This window comes from Panulirus ornatus, chromosome 1 (assembly GCF_036320965.1).
Source record: "Panulirus ornatus isolate Po-2019 chromosome 1, ASM3632096v1, whole genome shotgun sequence".
NCBI lineage: Eukaryota > Metazoa > Arthropoda > Malacostraca > Decapoda > Palinuridae > Panulirus > Panulirus ornatus.
The window spans coordinates 78800704-78822332 of NC_092224.1; the positions used below are offsets into that span (position 1 = coordinate 78800704).

The window sequence follows — 21629 nt, forward strand, 5'->3', positions numbered from 1 at the left end:
TGCTACATACAAATCCATATATATATATATATGTATATATATATATATATATATATATATATATACACATATTCATACTTGCTGCCTTCATCCATTCCCATCGCCACAGCTCCCTTTCCACATCCAGGCCCCACATAACTTTCCATGGTTTACCCCAGATACTTCTCATGCCCTGATTGAATCCACTGACAGCATGTTGACCCCGGTATACCACATCATTCCAATTCATTCTATTCCTTGCACGCCTTTCACCCTTCTGTATGTTCAGGCCCCGATTGCTCAAAATCTTTTTCACTCCATCCTTCCACCTCCAATTTGGTCACCTACTTCTCCTCATTCCCTCCACCCCTGACACATATATCCTCTTTGTCAATCTTACCTCACTCATTCTCTCCATGTGACCAAACCATTTCAATACACCCTCTTCTGCTCTCTCAAACAACATTCTTTTTATTACCACACATCTCTTTTACCCTTTCAAACCACCTCGCACCACATACTGTTCTCAAACATTTCACTTCCAAAACATCCACCCTCTTCCGCACAACTCTATCTATAGCCCATGCCTTGCAACCATAAAACATTGTTGAACCACTATTCCTTCAAACATACCCATTTTTGCTCTCCGAGATAACATTCTCGCCTTTCACACATTCTTTAATGCTCCCAGAACTTTTGCCCCCTCCTCCACCCTGTGACTCACTTCCGTTTCCATGGTTCCATCTGCTGCTAAATCCACTCCCAGATACCTATAACACTTTACTTCCTCCAGTTTTTCTCAATTCAAACTTATCTCCCAATTAACTTGTCCCTCAATCCTACTGAACCTAATAACCTTGCTCTTATTCACATTTACTCTCAGGTTTCTTCTTTCACACTTTACCAAACTCAGTCACCAGCTTCTACAGTTTCTCACCCGAATCAGCCATAAGTGCTGTATCATCAGCGAACGACAACTGACTCACTTCCCAAGCCCTCTCATCCACAACAGACTGCATACTTGCCCCTCTCTCCAAAACTCTCACATTCACTTCCCTAACAACCCCATCCATAAACAAATTAAACAACCATGGGGACATCATGCACCCCTGCCGAAAACCGACGTTTGCTGGGAACCAATCACTCTCTTCTCTTCCTACTCGTACACATGCCTTACATTCTTGATAAAAACTTTTCACTGCTTCTAGCAACTTACCTCCCACACCATATACTCTTAATAACCTCCAAAAAGCATCTCTATCAAGTCTATCATATGCCTTCTCCAGATCCATAAAAGCTACAAACAAATCCATCTGTTTCTCTAAGTATTTCTCACATATATTCTTCAATGCAAACACCTGACCCACATGTCCTCTACCACTTCTGAAACCACACTCCTCTTCCCCAATCTGATGCTCTGTACATGCCTTTACCCTCTCAGTCAATACCCTCCCATATAATTTCCCAGGAATACTCAACAAACATATACCTCTGTAATTTGAACATTCATCTTTCTCCCCTTTGTACAAAGGCACTATGCATGCATTCCACTAATCCTCAGGCCCTTCACCATGAACCATAATACAGTGAATACTTCCTATGCATTCCCCATGTGTTGTCAAAGGCGACTTAAGGGAATGGGAGCAGGGGGCTAGAAACCCTCCCATCCTTGTATTCTAACTTTCTAAAAAGCAAAACAGAAGTTAGAACTCCTATACCATCAAATACGCCCATCTTTACTCTCACATAGAGTGAATTCTCTCTCCAACATTTCACAATGTGCCCTGGACCTTCACCCTGTAACCACCCTATGGCTCATTTCAGCCCCCATTGTTCCATACACTTCACTTCCTTCAAGTTCTCTTCATTCCAACTCACATTCTAACAAACCTGTCTACTTACAGTGCTAAACATAACCTTGCTTTCATCCACATTTACTCTCAACTTTCTCTTTTCACACTCTAAAATCTGTTACCAACACTGTGTCATCAGCAAATCATAACCGACTCACCTCCCAGGTACTCAGGTTATACCACACACCTGCATCCCTCATCAAAACCCTGGCCTTCACCTCCCACACCACCCCATCTATGAACAGATTAAGGACCCATGATGACATCACACACCCTTGTCGCAGACATACCTTCCTTCACCTGGAACCACACATTTTCCTCTTTTTGTCCTTGCTCACATACCTTACTCTCTTGGTAGAAACTCCCTGCAACTTCTAACAGCTTTCCTCCCACACCATATATTCTAGCACCTTCCACAAAGCATCTCTATCAAGTCAATCATATGTTTTCTACAGATCCATGGGAGCCGAAGCAAGCCAAGGGAGTTGGTGAGTGGGCTCAGGTACTAGGTGGAATGAGAAGTGTGTGGAAAGTGAGTCCACTGTCTGTGAGGGTAATGATGGGTATGGATGATGGTATGGTAGTCCTAATGGTGTTATGTGGATACAAGGAATGGGCCTTAAATATAAAAGTATGGACGACTGTGAAAGTGTTGGAAACAAAATATTGGTATGGTAGTCCTGATGGTATTACATGGATACATGGCATGGGCCCTAAATGAAAAATAAAGTATGGAAGACTGTGGATTGTGGATGTGTTGGAAATAAAATGTCAGAGGACATGTGGTGTTCGTAGGAGTGATATAATATGAAATGATAGAGTAAGGTGTAGAAGTAAGAAAAGTATGTACAGTATGAGAAAGCCAATGAGGATGTGCTGAAACAAGTTATGTCATATGAAGAGGCTGAGTGAGGAGAAGCAGACTAAGAGGGTATGCATGTTGGAAGTAGTAGGAACAAGGAGAAGTGGGGGAAACCAACAAAATAGTGGAGGAATTGAGTGAAAGAAGCTGTGAGAGAATGAGGCTCGAACATATAGGAGGGTGGGATATAGAGTGAATTGGAGCAATGTGGTATATGAGAGGTGATGTGCTGTCACTGGGCTGAACCAGGGTTATAAAAAGCAGTTAAGGGAACTACAGAAAGACCTGTAGGGCTTGGATGTGGATAGGGAATCTCTGGTTTCCACGTGTTATACATGACACACACAGAGTGGATTTAAACAAATGAGTCCATTTTTTGTCTGTTTCATCACTTCCTTGCTATGCAGAAAATGATGAACGAGTATGAAAATTTTTCATATCTTCAGTACAGTGGTGGAGCTTGTGGCAAATGAATTGAATCATCTCTGATTTTTCTGACTTATGGAAAAATAACCAAGTATACAAAAGCCACAAGAATAATAACATCTAGAAAAAAAATTAATATAAACAATTTGAGATAGCTTACCTGTTGCAGGATCAGAATAACTTAGGGTCCCAACCAACTTATCCTTATCAAGGCGTGAGAGTAGATCCTGAACACGAGGGTTGTCATGATATCGGAAGAGCAGTGTAGAACAGGCTCCAAGATGCATAGCTATCACGAAAAATATGACAATATGCTTAATTTTTTTTAAAGAGAGGTTGCTGCTGAAATACTTAATACATTATAAATATGTAATAAAAAATGAATTAGAAGAAATTATACTTCACCAAGATATTATCAGTTACTACAGGTCAAAGTTGTAAAAGGAACTCAACAATGGACTGCTGTCAGTTGAGAAACTTTCTACCAATACAGAAAAGGATGGGCACTACTCAACCTGGATAAGATAACAAGGAGCTTGTTGTACTGTATGGAACAGTAATATGATAAGAATGCATCCGAGGACAGAGCATTAGCAGGTCAGTAATACAGAATGAGGCTCATCATAATCTATTATAGTGCATGAAAAACAGTGGATAAATGCTGTACAGTAAAGCCAGTCCCTGAAAGCAGAGGGAGAGCCATAGTCAGCCAGTATCACATTATGATCACTTACTGTAGACCATAGCAGTGGATGAACATCCATAGCGGGCAATTGTCTCACACACCATTGCACAACAGACATGGTTTTCCTCAAGACCTCCGAACTTCTTAGGTACAATAAGGCCCAAGAGGCCTAGCTCAGCAATGGCATTCAAGGATTCTCTAGGAAACTCATAGTTGCGGTCACAGTGAATCTGTCAACACAAGATCAAACAAAGGATTGCTGAACTTTGTAGCAATATAAATGTTTGCAGTTAATGATTGATTTTATTCTCAAAGCCTTTATTAAACAAGAGTATTTTTTAATCAGTCAGAAAAAGTTTCCATATAGAAATTACATTCCAGTGTTTTAATAGTAAATCAGTATCAAGATTATATATGATGAAAAAATTTGAAAATCCATAAACTTCAACCCATACTCTAAAAAAGTGCATAAATAAATTTTCCAAGATATCTATAAACTTAGAATACAAAGAGGTGTACAAAGGAGAGTTGCACTGTAGAAAATCTATGGTAACTGAATATATTAGTACTATCTACCTAGTTATCAATTAACTAATTCCTTTTCTCATTTACATGGGACAGAATAAGTGTGCACATACAACTTTTGTGAAGAGTTGTTGGCAAAAGGGGATGGGTACATTTGCTACCATTCTTTTAAAAAAATGTACTAACACTTGACTTCTGTTTTCAGGTACAAAAAATCTATCATGGTTATGGACAAGGACTTTAATAAAATAGTACAGAGTTTTAAGGCATTACATACATTTACATACTAAGGATGCTGTCTATGCCTGTTGTAAAGAGCTTATCGCATAAAAACAGAAAACTGGAAAATATCCGAGATCTGTCAGTTAATTCTATTCCTGTAGGGTGTTATTACCATGAATAAAAATATATTAAGAATATATGGTGTGGGAGGCAAGTTGTTAGAAGCAGTGAAAAGTTTTTATCGAGGATGTAAGGCATGTGTACGTGTAGGAAGAGAGGAAAGTGATTGGTTCTCAGTGAATGTAGGTTTGCGGCAGGGGTGTGTGATGTCTCCATGGTTGTTTAATTTGTTTATGGATGGGGTTGTTAGGGAGGTAAATGCAAGAGTCTTGGAAAGAGGGGCAAGTATGAAGTCTGTTGGGGATGAGAGAGCTTGGGAAGTGAGTCAGTTGTTGTTCGCTGATGATACAGCGCTGGTGGCGGATTCATGTGAGAAACTGCAGAAGCTGGTGACGGAGTTTGGTAAAGTGTGTGGAAGAAGAAAGTTAAGAGTAAATGTGAATAAGAGCAAGGTTATTAGGTACAGTAGGGTTGAGGGTCAAGTCAATTGGGAGGTGAGTTTGAATGGAGAAAAACTGGAGGAAGTGAAGTGTTTTAGATATCTGGGAGTGGATCTGTCAGCGGATGGAACCATGGAAGCGGAAGTGGATCATAGGGTGGGGGAGGGGGCGAAAATTTTGGGAGCCTTGAAAAATGTGTGGAAGTCGAGAACATTATCTCGGAAAGCAAAAATGGGTATGTTTGAAGGAATAGTGGTTCCAACAATGTTGTATGGTTGCGAGGCGTGGGCTATGGATAGAGTTGTGCGCAGGAGGATGGATGTGCTGGAAATGAGATGTTTGAGGACAATGTGTGGTGTGAGGTGGTTTGATCGAGTAAGTAACGTAAGGGTAAGAGAGATGTGTGGAAATAAAAAGAGCGTGGTTGAGAGAGCAGAAGAGGGTGTTTTGAAATGGTTTGGGCACATGGAGAGAATGAGTGAGGAAAGATTGACCAAGAGGATATATGTGTCGGAGGTGGAGGGAACGAGGAGAAGAGGGAGACCAAATTGGAGGTGGAAAGATGGAGTGAAAAGGATTTTGTGTGATCGGGGCCTGAACATGCAGGAGGGTGAAAGGAGGGCAAGGAATAGAGTGATTGGAGCGATGTGGTATACAGGGGTTGACGTGCTGTCAGTGGATTGAATCAAGGCATGTGAAGCGTCCGGGGTAAACCATGGAAAGCTGTGTAGGTATGTATATTTGCGTGTGTGGACGTGTGTATGTACATGTGTATGGGGGGGGTTGGGCCATTTCTTTCGTCTGTTTCCTTGCGCTACCTCGCAACTGCGGGAGACAGCGACGAGGTATAAAAAAAAAAAAAAAAAAAAAAAAAAATTACAGTATATGACAAACACACAATCCATAATTCAACTTTGATCCCATGAAATTTTATGCCAGCTTGGATTAACATTTCAGGACAAAAAGATTATGAAAAAATCTTAACCAGAAGCAATGGCACAACCGAAGGACAAGATATAATAACTACCTAGTGCAAACTATTCTTGGGTCACTGATCTATATATTTTAAATACCATACACAAGTGCAATAAAGTTTTTCAAAGTTAGTTTGTTAAACTTTAGCTGGTAGTACCAAAAATTTCTTTGGAAGCCAACAGATTGACTTACTGCTTGGGGTTTAATCTTGACCCTGCAGAGATCTATGAGGTCTGCCTGCAACTTCTTTTGCTTCTCTGTCAAGATCCAGTTGGGGTCATACTCAGCTCCTATTCCCCAATATGCTCCACGGCCCCACTTCTTCATCTGCCAGGAAAGAAATTCATAAGATGGGAACTGAGTCCTGTTAGTGGACAATAAAAATCTAAAATCCAAGGAGGTCAAACCACTGCATGACTAGGTAGGATTCTGGTATATGGGAGTTACAATCACAGTTTAGAGCAACAAATTGGAGTACAATGAATAATAGGACAAAACTAGAGTTTGAGAGATATTGCAAGACACTGAGTTGTGCTCAGAAACTGGGGGCTCTATGATTCATGATCAGAAATGGGTCAAAAAGAGATGTGACCAAAAATTGTCACAGTGAATTGTTGATAAAATCTGTGATCAGACTAAGTAATAACAGGAAGTGGGTTCAGGTATGAACAATAATCTGAAACTAGAGTCAGAGGAGGCATGAATCAGTTGTCAGGTGGAAGACGGGATCTCATAAAAAGATCGGGAAAGACCTGGTTAATATCTGGGAGGCCTTTCAGCAAGACTGGTCAGCCTCTGAGACAGAGAAGTTGAGTCCTGAAGTTGGAGTAAGATGTAAGCTTGGATTGAAAAGAAATCAGATACAATGGTTAGAAGAGAAGTGGGATTAGGGCCTGATGTCAAGTGAAGACTAGGGCCAAAGACAGGTGACAAACGTAAGTCAGAGGAAAGCTAGAGTAAGGATAAGAATTTGAAATCGGGGCATTGCAGTCAAAACTTGGGGTCAACAGGGTGATGGGACAGAAGCTTAGGTCAGATGGAGCCTGGGATCAGAATCTTTGACAAGGGAAACTTGTTTCACAAATTGACATCAAAAGCATTTAGAGAGCTAGAATTAGAAAGAAGGTAAAGACAGCATTCCCCACTCCCTTCTGCAATGCTGTATTTATTGCAAATGTTTAATTTAAGAAGTGACAATAATATTTCAATTATGGGTGCCATAGTGGATTCACCGAATTATTTGCCAGAAAAATGTTTAAATCAATTCATGTTATAGGTCAAAACCATGTGTGGCATACCTTCTCCAAATCAGACATAGTTACCTCTTCCATGACATGCTTTTCACCAGTATGACACACTTGCCTTTACTGTGATAAGCCTCTCCACATTGTGACACTTCTTATAAAGTGTGATGCATACATCTAGAAAGTTACTGTACCTTTAGTATAACACACCTACATTTAGTGTTATATACTTTATTCAGTCCACCAAACAATTCAAATTCAAAAGCTTGGTAGACAATTAAGTTCTTTCTTGAAAAAGAAAACGACAGTACATAAACATTCTTGAATTGTACTATTAATAGGGATGGAAAAGTCTAAAATTCATCACTTATTGTAAACCTGTAAATAACGGTTCAAAAAAATCACTGCTACAATACTCATCACAGTATAGTAAAGCAGTGTGTATTTTCATCAATGTACATCAGAGCATTTTGCATATGTAGTCCAGAATTCATTGATAAACTCTGTGATATCCATGATACTGGATATAAGTTACATCATCCCAAACATTTCCTTGACTCAGCTTGTAACCTTGCTGGAAAATATTTGCACAATGTTCAACCTAAAGAAATATATGTGAACAAAAACTTAAGAACTAAATGATCCTGTTCTGTTAAAAACATTTAATATCAATGTAGTATTCAACAATTATAACACCGTCCAGGAAAGTCTTATCAGAAATTCTTTACTGCTCTGAAGGAGTGTGTGTACAATATTCCCGTAAAGAATGTGATCAGTTACATTGGTCAGATTAGCAAGGTTCTTAGAGTTAAACAACATAAAAACAATGTTCAGTATAGTCAAGAATTTAATGTAATAATTGCTTACCTTAAAATTTTGGTAATCAAACTGACTGAAGCAATACCAAAGTTACCACTTATATTAATGCAATGTTGGATGAAAATATTCATTGGTGAATTGCCTTTTATCAGACACAGTAAAGATAATCTGAATCAGAATGGTAGTTACATAAATTAGTTAAATTAAAAAAAATCAAATGTTTCACAGGGAATAAGTTAACCTCTAACCACTCCATCCCCAAACAAATTAAACAACCATGGTGATATCACACACTGACCTTCACTGGGAACCAATCATTCTCCTCTCTTCCTACTTGCACACATGCCTAACGTCCTTGATAAGAACTTCTCACTGCTTTGAGCAGCTTACCTCCCACACCATATATTCTTAAGACCTTCCACAAAGCATCTCTATCAATGCTATCATATGCTTTCTCTAGATCCATAAATGATACATACAAATCCATCTATTTTTTTTTGAGTATTTCTCACAGACATTCTTCAAATCAAACATCTGATCCACACATCCCCTTCCACTTTTGAAACCACACTGCTCCTCCCCAATCTGATGCTCTCAATCAATACCCTCCTATACAGTTTTCCAGGTATACTCACTAAACATATGCCTCTGTAATTTGAACACTTACCTTTATCGCCTTTGCATTTGTACAATGGAACTATACATGCATTCCGCCAATTCTCAGTCACTTCACCATGATCCCTGCATACAATGAATATCCTTACCAACCAATCAACACAGTCACCCCCTTTCTTACTAAATTCAACTGCAATACCATCCACTCCTGCCGCCTAGCCAGATTTCATCTTCCACGAGGCTTTCACTATCTCTTCCTTCCTCACCAAATCACTCTCCCTGACTTTCTCCCTTCACATATCACACTGACCAAAAGAGTCTACAATCCTTCAAAATACTCGCTTCATCTCTTCATCTCCTCCTCACTATCTGTTGTCACTTCCCCCCTTGCCCCTTTCACTGAGTGTTCCCATTTGTTCTCTTGTCCTTTGCATATTATTTACCTCCTTCCAAAACAACTTCTTATTCTACCCAAAGTTCAATGATACCCTCTCACCCCAACCCTCATTTGTCCTCTTTTTCAACCCCTGCTCCTATCTCATGACCTGTGACTTTCTCTTATACATCTCTCAGGCAATTGCACTCCTTTCTTGTAAGTACCATCCAAATGCCTCTTTTCTCTTTCACTAACAACTTTATTTCTTCATCCCACCACTCACTACCCTTACTAATCTGCCCACCTCCAATCTTCCTCATGCCACATACATCTCTTGCACATGCCATCAATGCTTCCCTAAATACATCCCATTCCTCACCCGCTCCCATTTTATTTACTCTCACCTTTTCATTCTACACTCAATCTTTCCTGGTATTTCTTCACACAAGTCTACAGGTTTCCAAGCTCACTTACTCTAACACACTCTTCTTCCCAACATTCTCTCGTTTTTCGAAAACCTCAACAAATCTTCATCTTCACCTCCATAAGACAGTTATCAGACATCCCAGCTATTCCTCTCAGAACTTTACATTTAAGTCTCTATTACATGCCTATCATTTGATACATGACTAATATTGTTAGGCTGTGATCGCCCCTTGTAAGGAAATGACTATTTGATTACAAATAATCAAGTACCCTTTGTCTCACATCCATTGGCAATGGGGTCTACACCGGTCAAATCCCATCAGGCTAGCATTTTACAGAACTATACCGTAACCAAATAGTCAAATGGATATTAGGACCGATCAGAGCCTAGCTTTCACGTTCTATCAAGCAAAAGGTCCTGCGTTCAAATCCTGGCTGTTGGAGGGTATTATGTGTTCTATGGAAAATCACCTACATATGCACTATATTCATGTTCATATACCTCCACATTTGTACAGTAAAGGTTTGCAAATTGCTAGCTCATGGTAATGTAAGCATGTTATGATTTGAACGGTGCAGACACCGACGCTCATGGCTGCAAGACGAAAGGTATTGCTTACTTGTAATAAAATGCAGTCATTTCCCTAACAGGAGCGATCATAGCCTAGCTTTTACCATTCCCGATTACCACGCAAAAGGTCCTGGGTTTGAATCCTAGCTGTTCGGGAGTATTATGCGTTCTATGAAAGTACGCGTTCATCTGCACTATATTCATGTTCATATACCTCCACGTTCGCACAGCAAGTTTATGTAAAATGTCAGCTGCTGGTAATGTGAGCCTGATGGGATTTGACCTTTGTAGACCCCGTTGCTAATGGATGTGATCACGACGAAGGGTATTTGATTACTTGTAACAGAATAGTTATTTCCCTATAAGGACGATCATATCCTAGCCCGACACCTTGCAAAAGGCCCTGGGTTCGAAACCTAAATGTTGAGGGTATTATGTTCTATGAAAGTGCGTGTTCATATGCACTATATTCGTAATACACACACACACATATATATATATATATATATATATATATATATATATATATATATATATATATATATATATATATATATATATATATATCTTTTTTTTTACTTTGTCGCTGTCTCCCGCGTTTGCGAGGTAGCGCAAGGAAACAGACGAAAGAAGTGGCCCAACCCACCCCCATACACATGTATATACATACGTCCACACACGCAAATATACATACCTACACAGCTTTCCATGGTTTACCCTAGACGCTTCACATGCCTTGATTCAATCCACTGACAGCACGTCAACCCCGGTATACCACTTCGCTCCAATTCACTCTATTCCTTGCCCTCCTTTCACCCTCCTGCATGTTCAGGCCCCGATCACACAAAATCTTTTTCACTCCATCTTTCCACCTCCAATCTGGTCTCCCTCTTCTCCTCGTTCCCTCCACCTCCGAAACATATATCCTCTTGGTCAATCTTTCCTCACTCATTCTCTCCATGTGCCCAAACCATTTCAAAACACCCTCTTCTGCTCTCTCAACCACGCTCTTTTTCTTTCCACACATCTCTCTTACCCTTACGTTACTTACTCGATCAAACCATCTCACACCACACATTGTCCTCAAACATCTCATTTCCAGCACATCCATCCTCCTGCGCACAACTCTATCCATAGCCCACGCCTCGCAACCATACAACATTGTTGGAACCACTATTCCTTCAAACATACCCATTTTTGCTTTCCGAGATAATATTCTCGACTTCCACACATTCTTCAAGGCTCCCAGAATTTTCGCCCCCTCCCCCACCCTATGATCCACTTCCGCTTCCATGGTTCCATCCGCTGCCAGATCCACTCCCAGATATCTAAAACACTCAACTTCCTCCAGTTTTTCTCCATTCAAACTCACCTCCCAATTGACTTGACCCTCAACCCTACTGTACCTAATAACCTTGCTCTTATTCACATTTACTCTTAACTTTCTTCTTTCACACACTTTACCAAACTCAGTCACCAGCTTCTGCAGTTTCTCACATGAATCAGCCACCAGCGCTGTATCATAGCGAACAGCAACTGACTCACTTCCCAAGCTCTCTCATCCCCAACAGACTTCATACTTGCCCCTCTTTCCAAAACTCTTGCATACACCTCCCTAACAACCCCATCCATAAACAAATTAAACAACCATGGAGACATCACACACCCCTGCCGCAAACCTACATTCACTGAGAACCAATCACTTTCCTCTCTTCCTACACGTACACATGCCTTACATCCTCGATAAAAACTTTTCACTGCTTCTAACAACTTGCCTCCCACACCATATATTCTTAATACCTTCCACAGAGCATCTCTATCAACTCTATCATATGCCTTCTCCAGATCCATAAATGCTACATACAAATCCATTTGCTTTTCTAAGTATTTCTCACATTTCTCAAAGCAAACACCTGATCCACACATCCTCTACCACTTCTGAAACCACATTGCTCTTCCCCAATCTGATGCTCTGTACATGCCTTCACCCTCTCAATCAATACCCTCCCATATAATTTCCCAGGAATACTCAACCAACTTATACCTCTGTAATTTGAGCACTCACTCTTATCCCCTTTGCCTTTGTACAATGGCACTATGCACGCATTCCGCCAATCCTCAGGCATCTCCAAATAAACAGCACGGAGATAAAGGCGCTTGTGTGTGTGCGTGCGGTGTAAACATTATGCAGACCCCAGTGAGGTCTTGCCGCCAGAGATATCGCCAGATTACCGATCAAGAATATTCAAATTTTAGTATACTTGATCACCGTTCCCGCGTCAGCGAGATTGAGCCAGGAAACAGACGAAGAATGGCCCATTCCCTCGTATACACACACACACACACACACACACACACATATATATATATATATATATATATATATATTTTTTTTTTTTTTTATACTTTGTCGCTGTCTCCCGCGTTTGCGAGGTAGCGCAAGGAAACAGACGAAAGAAATGGCCCAACCCCCCCCCCCCCCATACACATGTACATACACACGTCCACACACGCAAATATACATACCTACACAGCTTTCCATGGTTTACCCCAGACGCTTCACATGCCTTGCTTCAATCCACTGACAGCACGTCAACCCCTGTATACCACATGACTCCAATTCACTCTATTTCTTGCCCTCCTTTCACCCTCCTGCATGTTCAGGCCCCGATCACACAAAGTCTTTTTCACTCCATCTTTCCACCTCCAATTTGGTCTCCCTCTTCTCCTCGTTCCCTCCACCTCCGACACATATATCCTCTTGGTCAATCTCTCCTCACTCATTCTCTCCATGTGCCCAAACCATTTCAAAACACCCTCTTCTGCTCTCTCAACCACGCTCTTTTTATTTCCACACATCTCTCTTACCCTTACGTTACTTACTCGATCAAACCACCTCACACCACACATTGTCCTCAAACATCTCATTTCCAGCACATCCATCCTCCTGCGCACATCTCTATCCATAGCCCACGCCTCGCAACCATACAACATTGTTGGAACCACTATTCCCTCAAACATACCCATTTTTGCTTTCCGAGATAATGTTCTCGACTTCCACACATTTTTCAAGGCTCCCAAAATTTTCGCCCCCTCCCCCACCCTATGATCCACTTCCGCTTCCATGGTTCCATCCGCTGACAGATCCACTCCCAGATATCTAAAACACTTCACTTCCTCCAGTTTTTCTCCATTCAAACTCACCTCCCAATTGACTTGACCCTCACCCCTACTGTACCTAATAACCTTGCTCTTATTCACATTTACTCTCAACTTTCTTCTTCCACACACTTTACCAAACTCAGTCACCAGCTTCTGCAGTTTCTCACATGAATCAGCCACCAGCGCTGTATCATCAGCGAACAACAACTGACTCACTTCCCAAGCTCTCTCATCCCCAACAGACTTCATACTTGCCCCTCTTTCCAGGACTCTTGCATTTACCTCCCTTACAACCCCATCCATAAACAAATTAAACAACCATGGAGACATCACACACCCCTGCCGCAAACCTACATTCACTGAGAACCAATCACTTTCCTCTCTTCCTACACGTACACATGCCTTACATCCTCGATAAAAACTTTTCACTGCTTCTAACAACTTGCCTCCCACACCATATATTCTTAATACCTTCCACAGAGCATCTCTATCAACTCTATCATATGCCTTCTCCAGATCCATAAATGCTACATACAAATCCATTTGCTTTTCTAAGTATTTCTCACATACATTCTTCAAAGCAAACACCGATCACCGTTCCCGCGTCAGCGAGATTGAGCCAGGAAACAGACGAAGAATGGCCCATTCCCTCGTATACACACACACACACACACATATATATATATATATATATATATATATATATATATATATATATATATACATATATATATATATATATATATATATATGTGTGTGTGTGTGTGTGTGTGTGTGTGTGTATACGAGGGAATGGGCCATTCTTCGTCTGTTTCCTGGCTCAATCTCGCTGACGCGGGAACGGTGATCAAGTATACTAAAATTTAAATATTCTTGATCGGTAATCTGGCGATATCTATGGCGGCAAGACCTCACTGGGGTCTGCATAATGTTTACACCGCACGCACACACACAAGCGCCTTTATCTCCGTGCTGTTTTTTTTTTTTTATACTAATTGCCATTTCCCGCATTAGCGAGGTAGCGTAAATATATATATAAATATATATATATATATATATATATATATATATATATATATATATATATATATATATATATATAAATGTGAATAAGAGCAAGGTTATTAAGTACAGTAGGGTTGAGGGTCAAGTCATTTGGGAGGTAAGTTTGAATGGAGAAAAACTGGAGGAAGTAAAGTGTTTTAGATATCTGGGAGTGGATCTGGCAGCGGATGGAACCATGGAAGCGGAAGTGAATCATAGGGTGGGGGAGGGGGGCGAAAATCCTGGGAGCCTTGAAGAATGTGTGGAAGTCGAGAACATTATCTCGGAAAGCAAAAATGGGCATGTTTGAAGGAATAGTGGTTCCAACAATGTTGTATGGTTACGAGGCGTGGGCTATGGATAGAGTTGTGCGCAGGAGGGTGGATGTGTTGGAAATGAGATGTTTGATGACAATGTGTGGTGTGAGGTGGTTTGATCGAGTAAGTAACGTAAGGGTAAGCGAGATGTGTGGAAATAAAAAGAGCGTGGTTGAGAGAGCAGAAGAGGGTGTTTTGAAATGGTTTGGGCACATGGAGAGAATGAGTGAGGAAAGATTGACCAAGAGGATATATGTGTCGGAGGTGGAGGGAACGACGAGAAGTGGGAGACCAAATTGGAGGTGGAAAGATGGAGTGAAAAAGATTTTGTGTGATCGGGGCCTGAACATGCAGGAGGGTGAAAGGAGGGCATGGAATAGAGTGAATTGGATCGATGTGGTATACCAGAGTTGACGTGCTGTCATTGGATTGAATCAGGGCATGTGAAGCGTCTGGGGTAAACCATGGAAAGCTGTGTACGTATGTATATTTGCGTATGTGGATGTGTATGTATATACATGTGTATGGGGGTGGGTTGGGCCATTTCTTTCGTCTGTTTCCTTGCGCTACCTCGCAAACGAGGGAGACAGCGGCAAAATATATATATATATATATATATATATATATATATATATATATATATATATATATATATATATATATATATATATATATATTCCTTACGTGTCATACAAGGCGACTAAAGGGAACGGGAGCAGGGGGGCTAGAAACCCTTCCCTCCTTGTATTTTGACTTTCTAAAAGGGGAAACAGGAGTCACGCGGGGAGTGCTCATCCTCCTCGAAGGCTCAGATTGGGACGTCTAAATGTGTGTGGATGTAACCAAGATGAGAAAAAGGAGAGATAGGTAGGATGTTTGAGGAAAGGAACCAGGATGTTTTGGCTCTGAGTGAAACGAAGCTCAAGGGTAAAGGGGAAGAGTGGTTTGGGAATGTTTTGAGAGTAAAGTCAGGGGTTAGTGAAAGGACAAGAGCAAGGGAAGGAGTAGCACTAAACCTAAAACAGGGGTGGTGGGAGTATGTGATAGAGTATAAGAAAGTAAACTCTAGATTGATACGGGTAAAACTTAAAGTGGATGGAGAGAGATGGGTGATTATTGGTGCCTATGAACCTGGGCATGAAAATAAACATCATGAGAGGCAAGTGTTTTGGAAGCAGCTGAGTGTGTTAGTAGTTTTGATGCACGAGACCGGGTTATAGTGATGGGTGATTTGAATGCGAAGGTGAGTAATGTGGCATTGAGGGAATAATTGGTGTACATGGAGTGTTCAGTGTTGTAAATAGAAATGGTGAAGAGCTTGTAGATTTATGTGCTGAAAAAGGACTGGTGATTGGGAATACCTAGTTAAAAAAGAGAGATTTACATAAGTATACGTATGGAAGTAGGAGAGATGGCCAGAGAGCGTTAGTGGATTCCGTGTTAATTGATAGGTGCGCGAAAGAGAGACTTTTGGATGTTAATGTGCTGAGAGGTACAACTGGAGGGATGTCTGATCATTATCTTGTGGAGGCGAAGGTGAAGATTTGTAAAGGTTTTCAGAAAACAAAGAGAATGTTGGGGTGAAGAGAGTGGCGAGAGTAAGTGAGCTTGGGAAGGAGACTTGTGTGAGGAAGTACCAGGAGAGACTGAGTACAGAATGGAAAAAGGTGAGAACAATGGACGTAAGGGGAGTGGGAGAGGAATGGGATGTATTTAGGGAAGTAGTGATGGCTTGTGCAAAAGATGCTTGTGGCATGAGAAGCGTGGGAGGTGAGCAGATTAGAAAGGGTAGTGAGTGGTGGGATGAAGAAGTAAGATTATTAGTGAAAGAAAAGAGAGAGGCACATGGACGATTTTTGCAGGGAAATGATGCAAATGCGTGGGAGATGTATAAAAGAAAGAGGCAGGAGGTAAATGAGAAAGGTGCAAGAGGTGAAAAAGAGGGCAAATGAGAGTTGGGGTGACAGAGTATCATTAAATTTTAGGGAGAACAAAAAGATGTTTTGGAAGGAGGTAAATAAAGTGCGTAAGACAAGGGAACAAAAGGAAACATCAGTGAAGGGGGCTACTGGAGACGTAATAACAAGTAATGGTGATGTGAGGAGATGGAGTGAGTATTTTGAAGGTTTGTTGAATGTGTTTGATGATAAGAGTGGCAGATATAGGGTGTTTTGGTCGAGGTGGTGTGCAAAGTCAGAGGGTTAGGGAGAATGATTTGGTAAACATAGAAGAGGTAGTAAAAGCTTTGCGGAAGATGAAAGCCGGCAAGGCAGCAGGTTTGGATGGTACTGCAGTGGAATTTATTAAAAAAGGTGGTGACTGTATTGTTGACTGGTTGGTAAGGTTATTTAATGTATGTATGACTCATGGTGAGGTGCCTGAGGATTGGCGGAACGCTTGCATAGTGCCATTGTACAAAGGCAAAGGGGATAAAAGTGAGTGCTCAAATTCCAGAGGTATAAGTTTGTTGAGTATTCCTGGGAAATTATATGGGAGGGTATTGATTGAGAGGGTGAAGGCATGTACAGAGCATCAGATTGGGGAAGAGCAGTGTGGTTTCAAAAGTGGTAGAGGCTGCGTGGATCAGGTGTTTGCTTTGAAGAATGTATGTGAGAAATACTTAGAAAAGCAAAGGGATTTGTATGTAGCATTTATGGATCTGGAGAAGGCATATGATAGAGCTGATAGAGATGCTCTGTGGGGGTATTAAGAATATATGGTGTGGGAGGCAAGTTGTTAGAAGCAGTGAAAAGTTTTTATCGAGGATGTAAGGCATGTGTATGTGTAGGGAAAGGAAAGTGATTGGTTCTCAGTGAATGTTGGGTTGCGGCAGGGGTGCTTGATATCTCCATGGTTGTTTAATTTGCTTATGGATGGGGTTGTTAGGGAGGTGAATGCAAGAGTTTTGGAAAGAGGGGCAAGTATGCAGTCGGTTGTGGATGAGAGAGCTTCGGAAGCGAGTCAGTTGTTGTTCGCTGATGATACAGCGCTGGTGGCCGATTCGGGTGAGAAACTGCAGAAGCTGGTGACTGAGTTTGGTAAAGTGTGTGAAAGAAGAAAGTTTAGAGTAAATGTGAATAAGAGCAAGGTTATTAGGTACAGTAGGGTTGAGGGACAAGTCAACTGGGAGATAAGTTTGAATGGAGAAAAACTGGAGGAAGTGAAGTGTTTTAGATATCTGGGAATGGATTTGGCAGCTGATGGAACTATGGAAGCGGAAGTGAATCATAGGGTGGGGGAGGGGGCGAAAGTTCTGGGAGCGTTGAAGAATGTGTTGAAGTCGAGAACGTTATCTTGGAAAGCAAAAATGGGTATGTTTGAAGGAATAGAGGTTCCAACAATGATATATGGTTGCGAGGCGTGGGCTATTGATAGAGTTGTGCGGAGGAGGGTGGATGTGCTGGAAATGAGATGTTTGAGGACAATATGTGGTGTGAGGTGGTTTGATCGAGTAAGTAATGAAAGGGTAAGAGTGATGTGTGGAAATAAAAAAAGCGTGGTTGAGAGATCAGAAGAGGGTGTTTTGAAATGGTTCGGGCACATGGAGAGAATGAGTGAGGAAAGATTGACCAAAAGGATATATGTGTCGGAGGTGGAGGGAACGAGGAGAAGTGGGAGACCAAATTGGAGGTGGAAAGATGGAGTGAAAAAGATTTTGAGTGATCGGGGCCTGAACATGCAGGAGGGTGAAAGGCGGGCAAGGAATAGAGTGAATTAGATCGATGTGGTATACCGGGATCGAGGTGCTGTCAATGGATTGAATCAGGGCATGTGAAGCGTCTGGGGTAAACCATGAAAAGTTGTGTGGGGCCTGGATGTGGAAAGGGAGTTGTGGTTTCGGGCATTATTACATGACAGCTAGAGACTGAGTGTGAACGAATGGGGCCTTTGTTGTCTTTTCCTAGCGCTACCTCGCACACATGAGGGGGGAGGGGGATGTTATTCCATGTGTGGCGAGGTGGCGATGGGAATAAATAAAGGCAGACAGGTTGAACTATGTACATGTGTATATATGTATATGTCTGTGTGTGTATATATATGTGTACATTGAGATGTATAGGTATATATATCTGCGTGTGTGGACGTGTATGTATATACATGTGTACGGGGGTGGGTTGGGCCATTTATTTCGTCCGTTTCCTTGCGCTGCCTCGCAAACGCGGGAGACAGCGACAAAGCAAAATAAAATATGTATAGTCAAGAGAAAGGTGCAAGAGGTGAAAAAGAGGGCAAATGAGAGTTGGGGTGAGAGAGTATCATTAAATTTTAGGGAGAATAAAAAGATGTTCTGGAAGGAGGTAAATAAAGTGCGTAAGACAAGGGAGCAAATGGGAACTTCAGTAAAGGGCGCAAATGGGGAGGTGATAACAAGTAATGGTGATGTGAGAAGGAGATGGAGTGAGCATTTTGAAGGTTTGTTGAATGTGTTTGATGATAGAGTGGCAGATATAGAGTGTTTTGGTCGATGTGGTGTGCAAAGTGAGAGGGTTAGGGAAAATGATTTGGTAAACAGAGAAGAGGTAGTAAAAGCTTTGCGGAAGATGAAAGCCGGAAAGGCAGCAGGTTTCGATGGTATTGCAGTGGAATTTATTAAAAAAGGGGGTGACTGTATTATTGACTGGTTGGTAAGGTTATTTAATGTATGTATGACTCATGGTGAGGTGCCTGAGGATTGGCGGAATGCGTGCATAGTGCCATTGTACAAAGGCAAAGGGGATAAGAGTGAGTGCTCATATTCCAGAGGTATAAGTTTTTTGAGTATTCCTGGGAAATTATATGGGAGGGTATTGATTGAGAGGGTGAAGGCATGTACAGAGCATCAGATTGGGGAAGAGCAGTGTGGTTTCAGAAGTGGTAGAGGATGTGTGGATCAGGTGTTTGCTTTGAAGAATGTATGTGAGAAATACTTAGAAAAGCAAATGGATTTGTATGTAGCATTTATGGATCTGGAGAAGGCATATGATAGAGTTGATAGAGATGCTCTGTGGAAGGTATTAAGAATATATGGTGTGGGAGGCAAGTTGTTAGAAGCAGTGAAAAGTTTTTATTAAGGATGTAAGGCATGTGTACGTGTAGGAAGAGAGGAAAGTGATTGGTTCTCAGTGAATGTAGGTTTGCGGCAGGGGTGTGTGATGTCTCCATGGTTGTTTAATTTGTTTATGGATGGGGTTGTTAGGGAGGTGAATGCAAGAGTTTTGGAAAGAGGGGCAAGTATGAAGTCTGTTGTGGATGAGAGAGCTTGGGAAGTGAGTCAGTTGTTGTTCGCTGATGATACAGCGCTGGTAGCTGATTCATGTGAGAAACTGCAGAAGCTGGTGACTGAGTTTGGTAAAGTGTGTGAAAGAAGAAAGTTAAGAGTAAATGTGAATAAGAGCAAGGTTATTTGGTACAGTAGGGTTGAGGGTCAAGTCAATTGGGAGGAAAGTTTGAATGGAGAAAAACTGGAGGAAGTAAAGTGTTTTAGATATCTGGGAGTGGATCTGGCAGCGGATGGAACCATGGAAGCGGAAGTGGATCATAGGGTGGGGGAGGGGGCGAAAATTCTGGGAGCCTTGAAGAATGTGTGGAAGTCGAGAACATTATCTCGGAAAGCAAAAATGGGTATGTTTGAAGGAATAGTGGTTCCAACAATGTTGTATGGTTGCGAGGCGTGGGCTATGGATAGAGTTGTGCGCAGGAGGATGGATGTGCTGGAAATGAGATGTTTGAGGACAATGTGTGGTGTGAGGTGGTTTGATCGAGTAAGTAACGTAAGGGTAAGAGAAATGTGTGGAAATAAAAAGAGCGTGGCTGAGAGAGCAGAAGAGGGTGTTTTGAAATGGTTTGGGCACATGGCGAGAATGAATGAGGAAAGACTGACCAAGAGGATATATGTGTCGGAGGTGGAGGGAACGAGGAGAAGTGGGAGACCAAATTGGAGGTGGAAAGATGGAGTGAAAAAGATTTTGTGTGATCGGGGCCTGAACATGCAGGAGGGTGAAAGGAGGGCAAGGAATAGAGTGAATTGGATCGATGTGGTATACCGGGGTTGACGTGCTGTCAGTGGATTGAATCAGGGCATGTGAAGCGTCTAGGGTAAACCATGGAAAGCTGTGTAGGTATGTGTATTTGCGTGTGTGGACGTATGTATATACATGTGCATGGGGGTGGGTTGGGCCATTTCTTTCGTCTGTTTCCTTGCGCTACCTCGCAAACGCGGGAGACAGCGACAAAGCAAATATATATATATATATATATATATATATATATATATATATATATATATATATATATATATATATATATATTATCCCTGGGGATAGGGGAGCAAGAATACTTCCCACGTATTCCCTGCGTGTCGTAGAAGGCGACTAAAAGGGGAGGGAGCGGGGGGCTGGAAATCCTCCCCTCTCGTTTTTTTTTTTAATTTTCCAAAAGAAGGAACAGAGAATTGGGCCAGGTGAGGGTAGTCCCTCAAAGGCTCAGTCCTCTGTTCTTAACGCTACCTCGCTAATGCGGGAAATGGCGAATAGTTTGAAAGAAAAAAAAGAAAAAAAATATATATATATATATACATATATATATATATATATATATATATATATATATATATATATATATATATATATATATATATGTTACGAACTCAATACTTATTCAGACAAGGTCGCCAGTAATAATGTTACAAATACTACTGTTCCTTGTCTTGCAATGCAAGGACGTTATAGATTTGTCAAGTTGCACAACTCAGGATAACACAATAATAAAGTTATGGGAGTGAATTAAAGACCAGCATTACATTAAATCTTCTTATAATGAAAGAATTCAAGTGTACAAAGATAGGCACATAAATCAAGCATGAAACATTACGTTAACATTGAAAGTGAGTTTAATATTGAACATAAGATAACATTCCAGATAAGATTTTAAGCCAGTTCTCTTTCCTCTAAGGCAGTTCTTCGATAACATTACACTGATAATTATAACGG

At 41.2% G+C, this 21629-nt stretch overlaps 1 protein-coding gene across 2 annotated transcripts in view; it reads right to left on the bottom strand.

Moving 5' to 3' along the window:
* The window catches only part of LOC139750002 (uncharacterized), a 402403-nt gene that overhangs the window by 62936 nt on the left and 317838 nt on the right, over positions 1 to 21629 (bottom strand). For both annotated transcript variants that reach the window (XM_071664370.1, XM_071664369.1), the window contains 3 exons: positions 6280 to 6414; positions 3855 to 4035; positions 3281 to 3409 (listed from right to left, as the gene is read on the bottom strand). In XM_071664370.1, coding sequence (XP_071520471.1) covers positions 3281 to 3409; positions 3855 to 4035; positions 6280 to 6414 — 445 coding nt within the window. The remainder of the gene's footprint in view (positions 1 to 3280; positions 3410 to 3854; positions 4036 to 6279; positions 6415 to 21629) is intronic.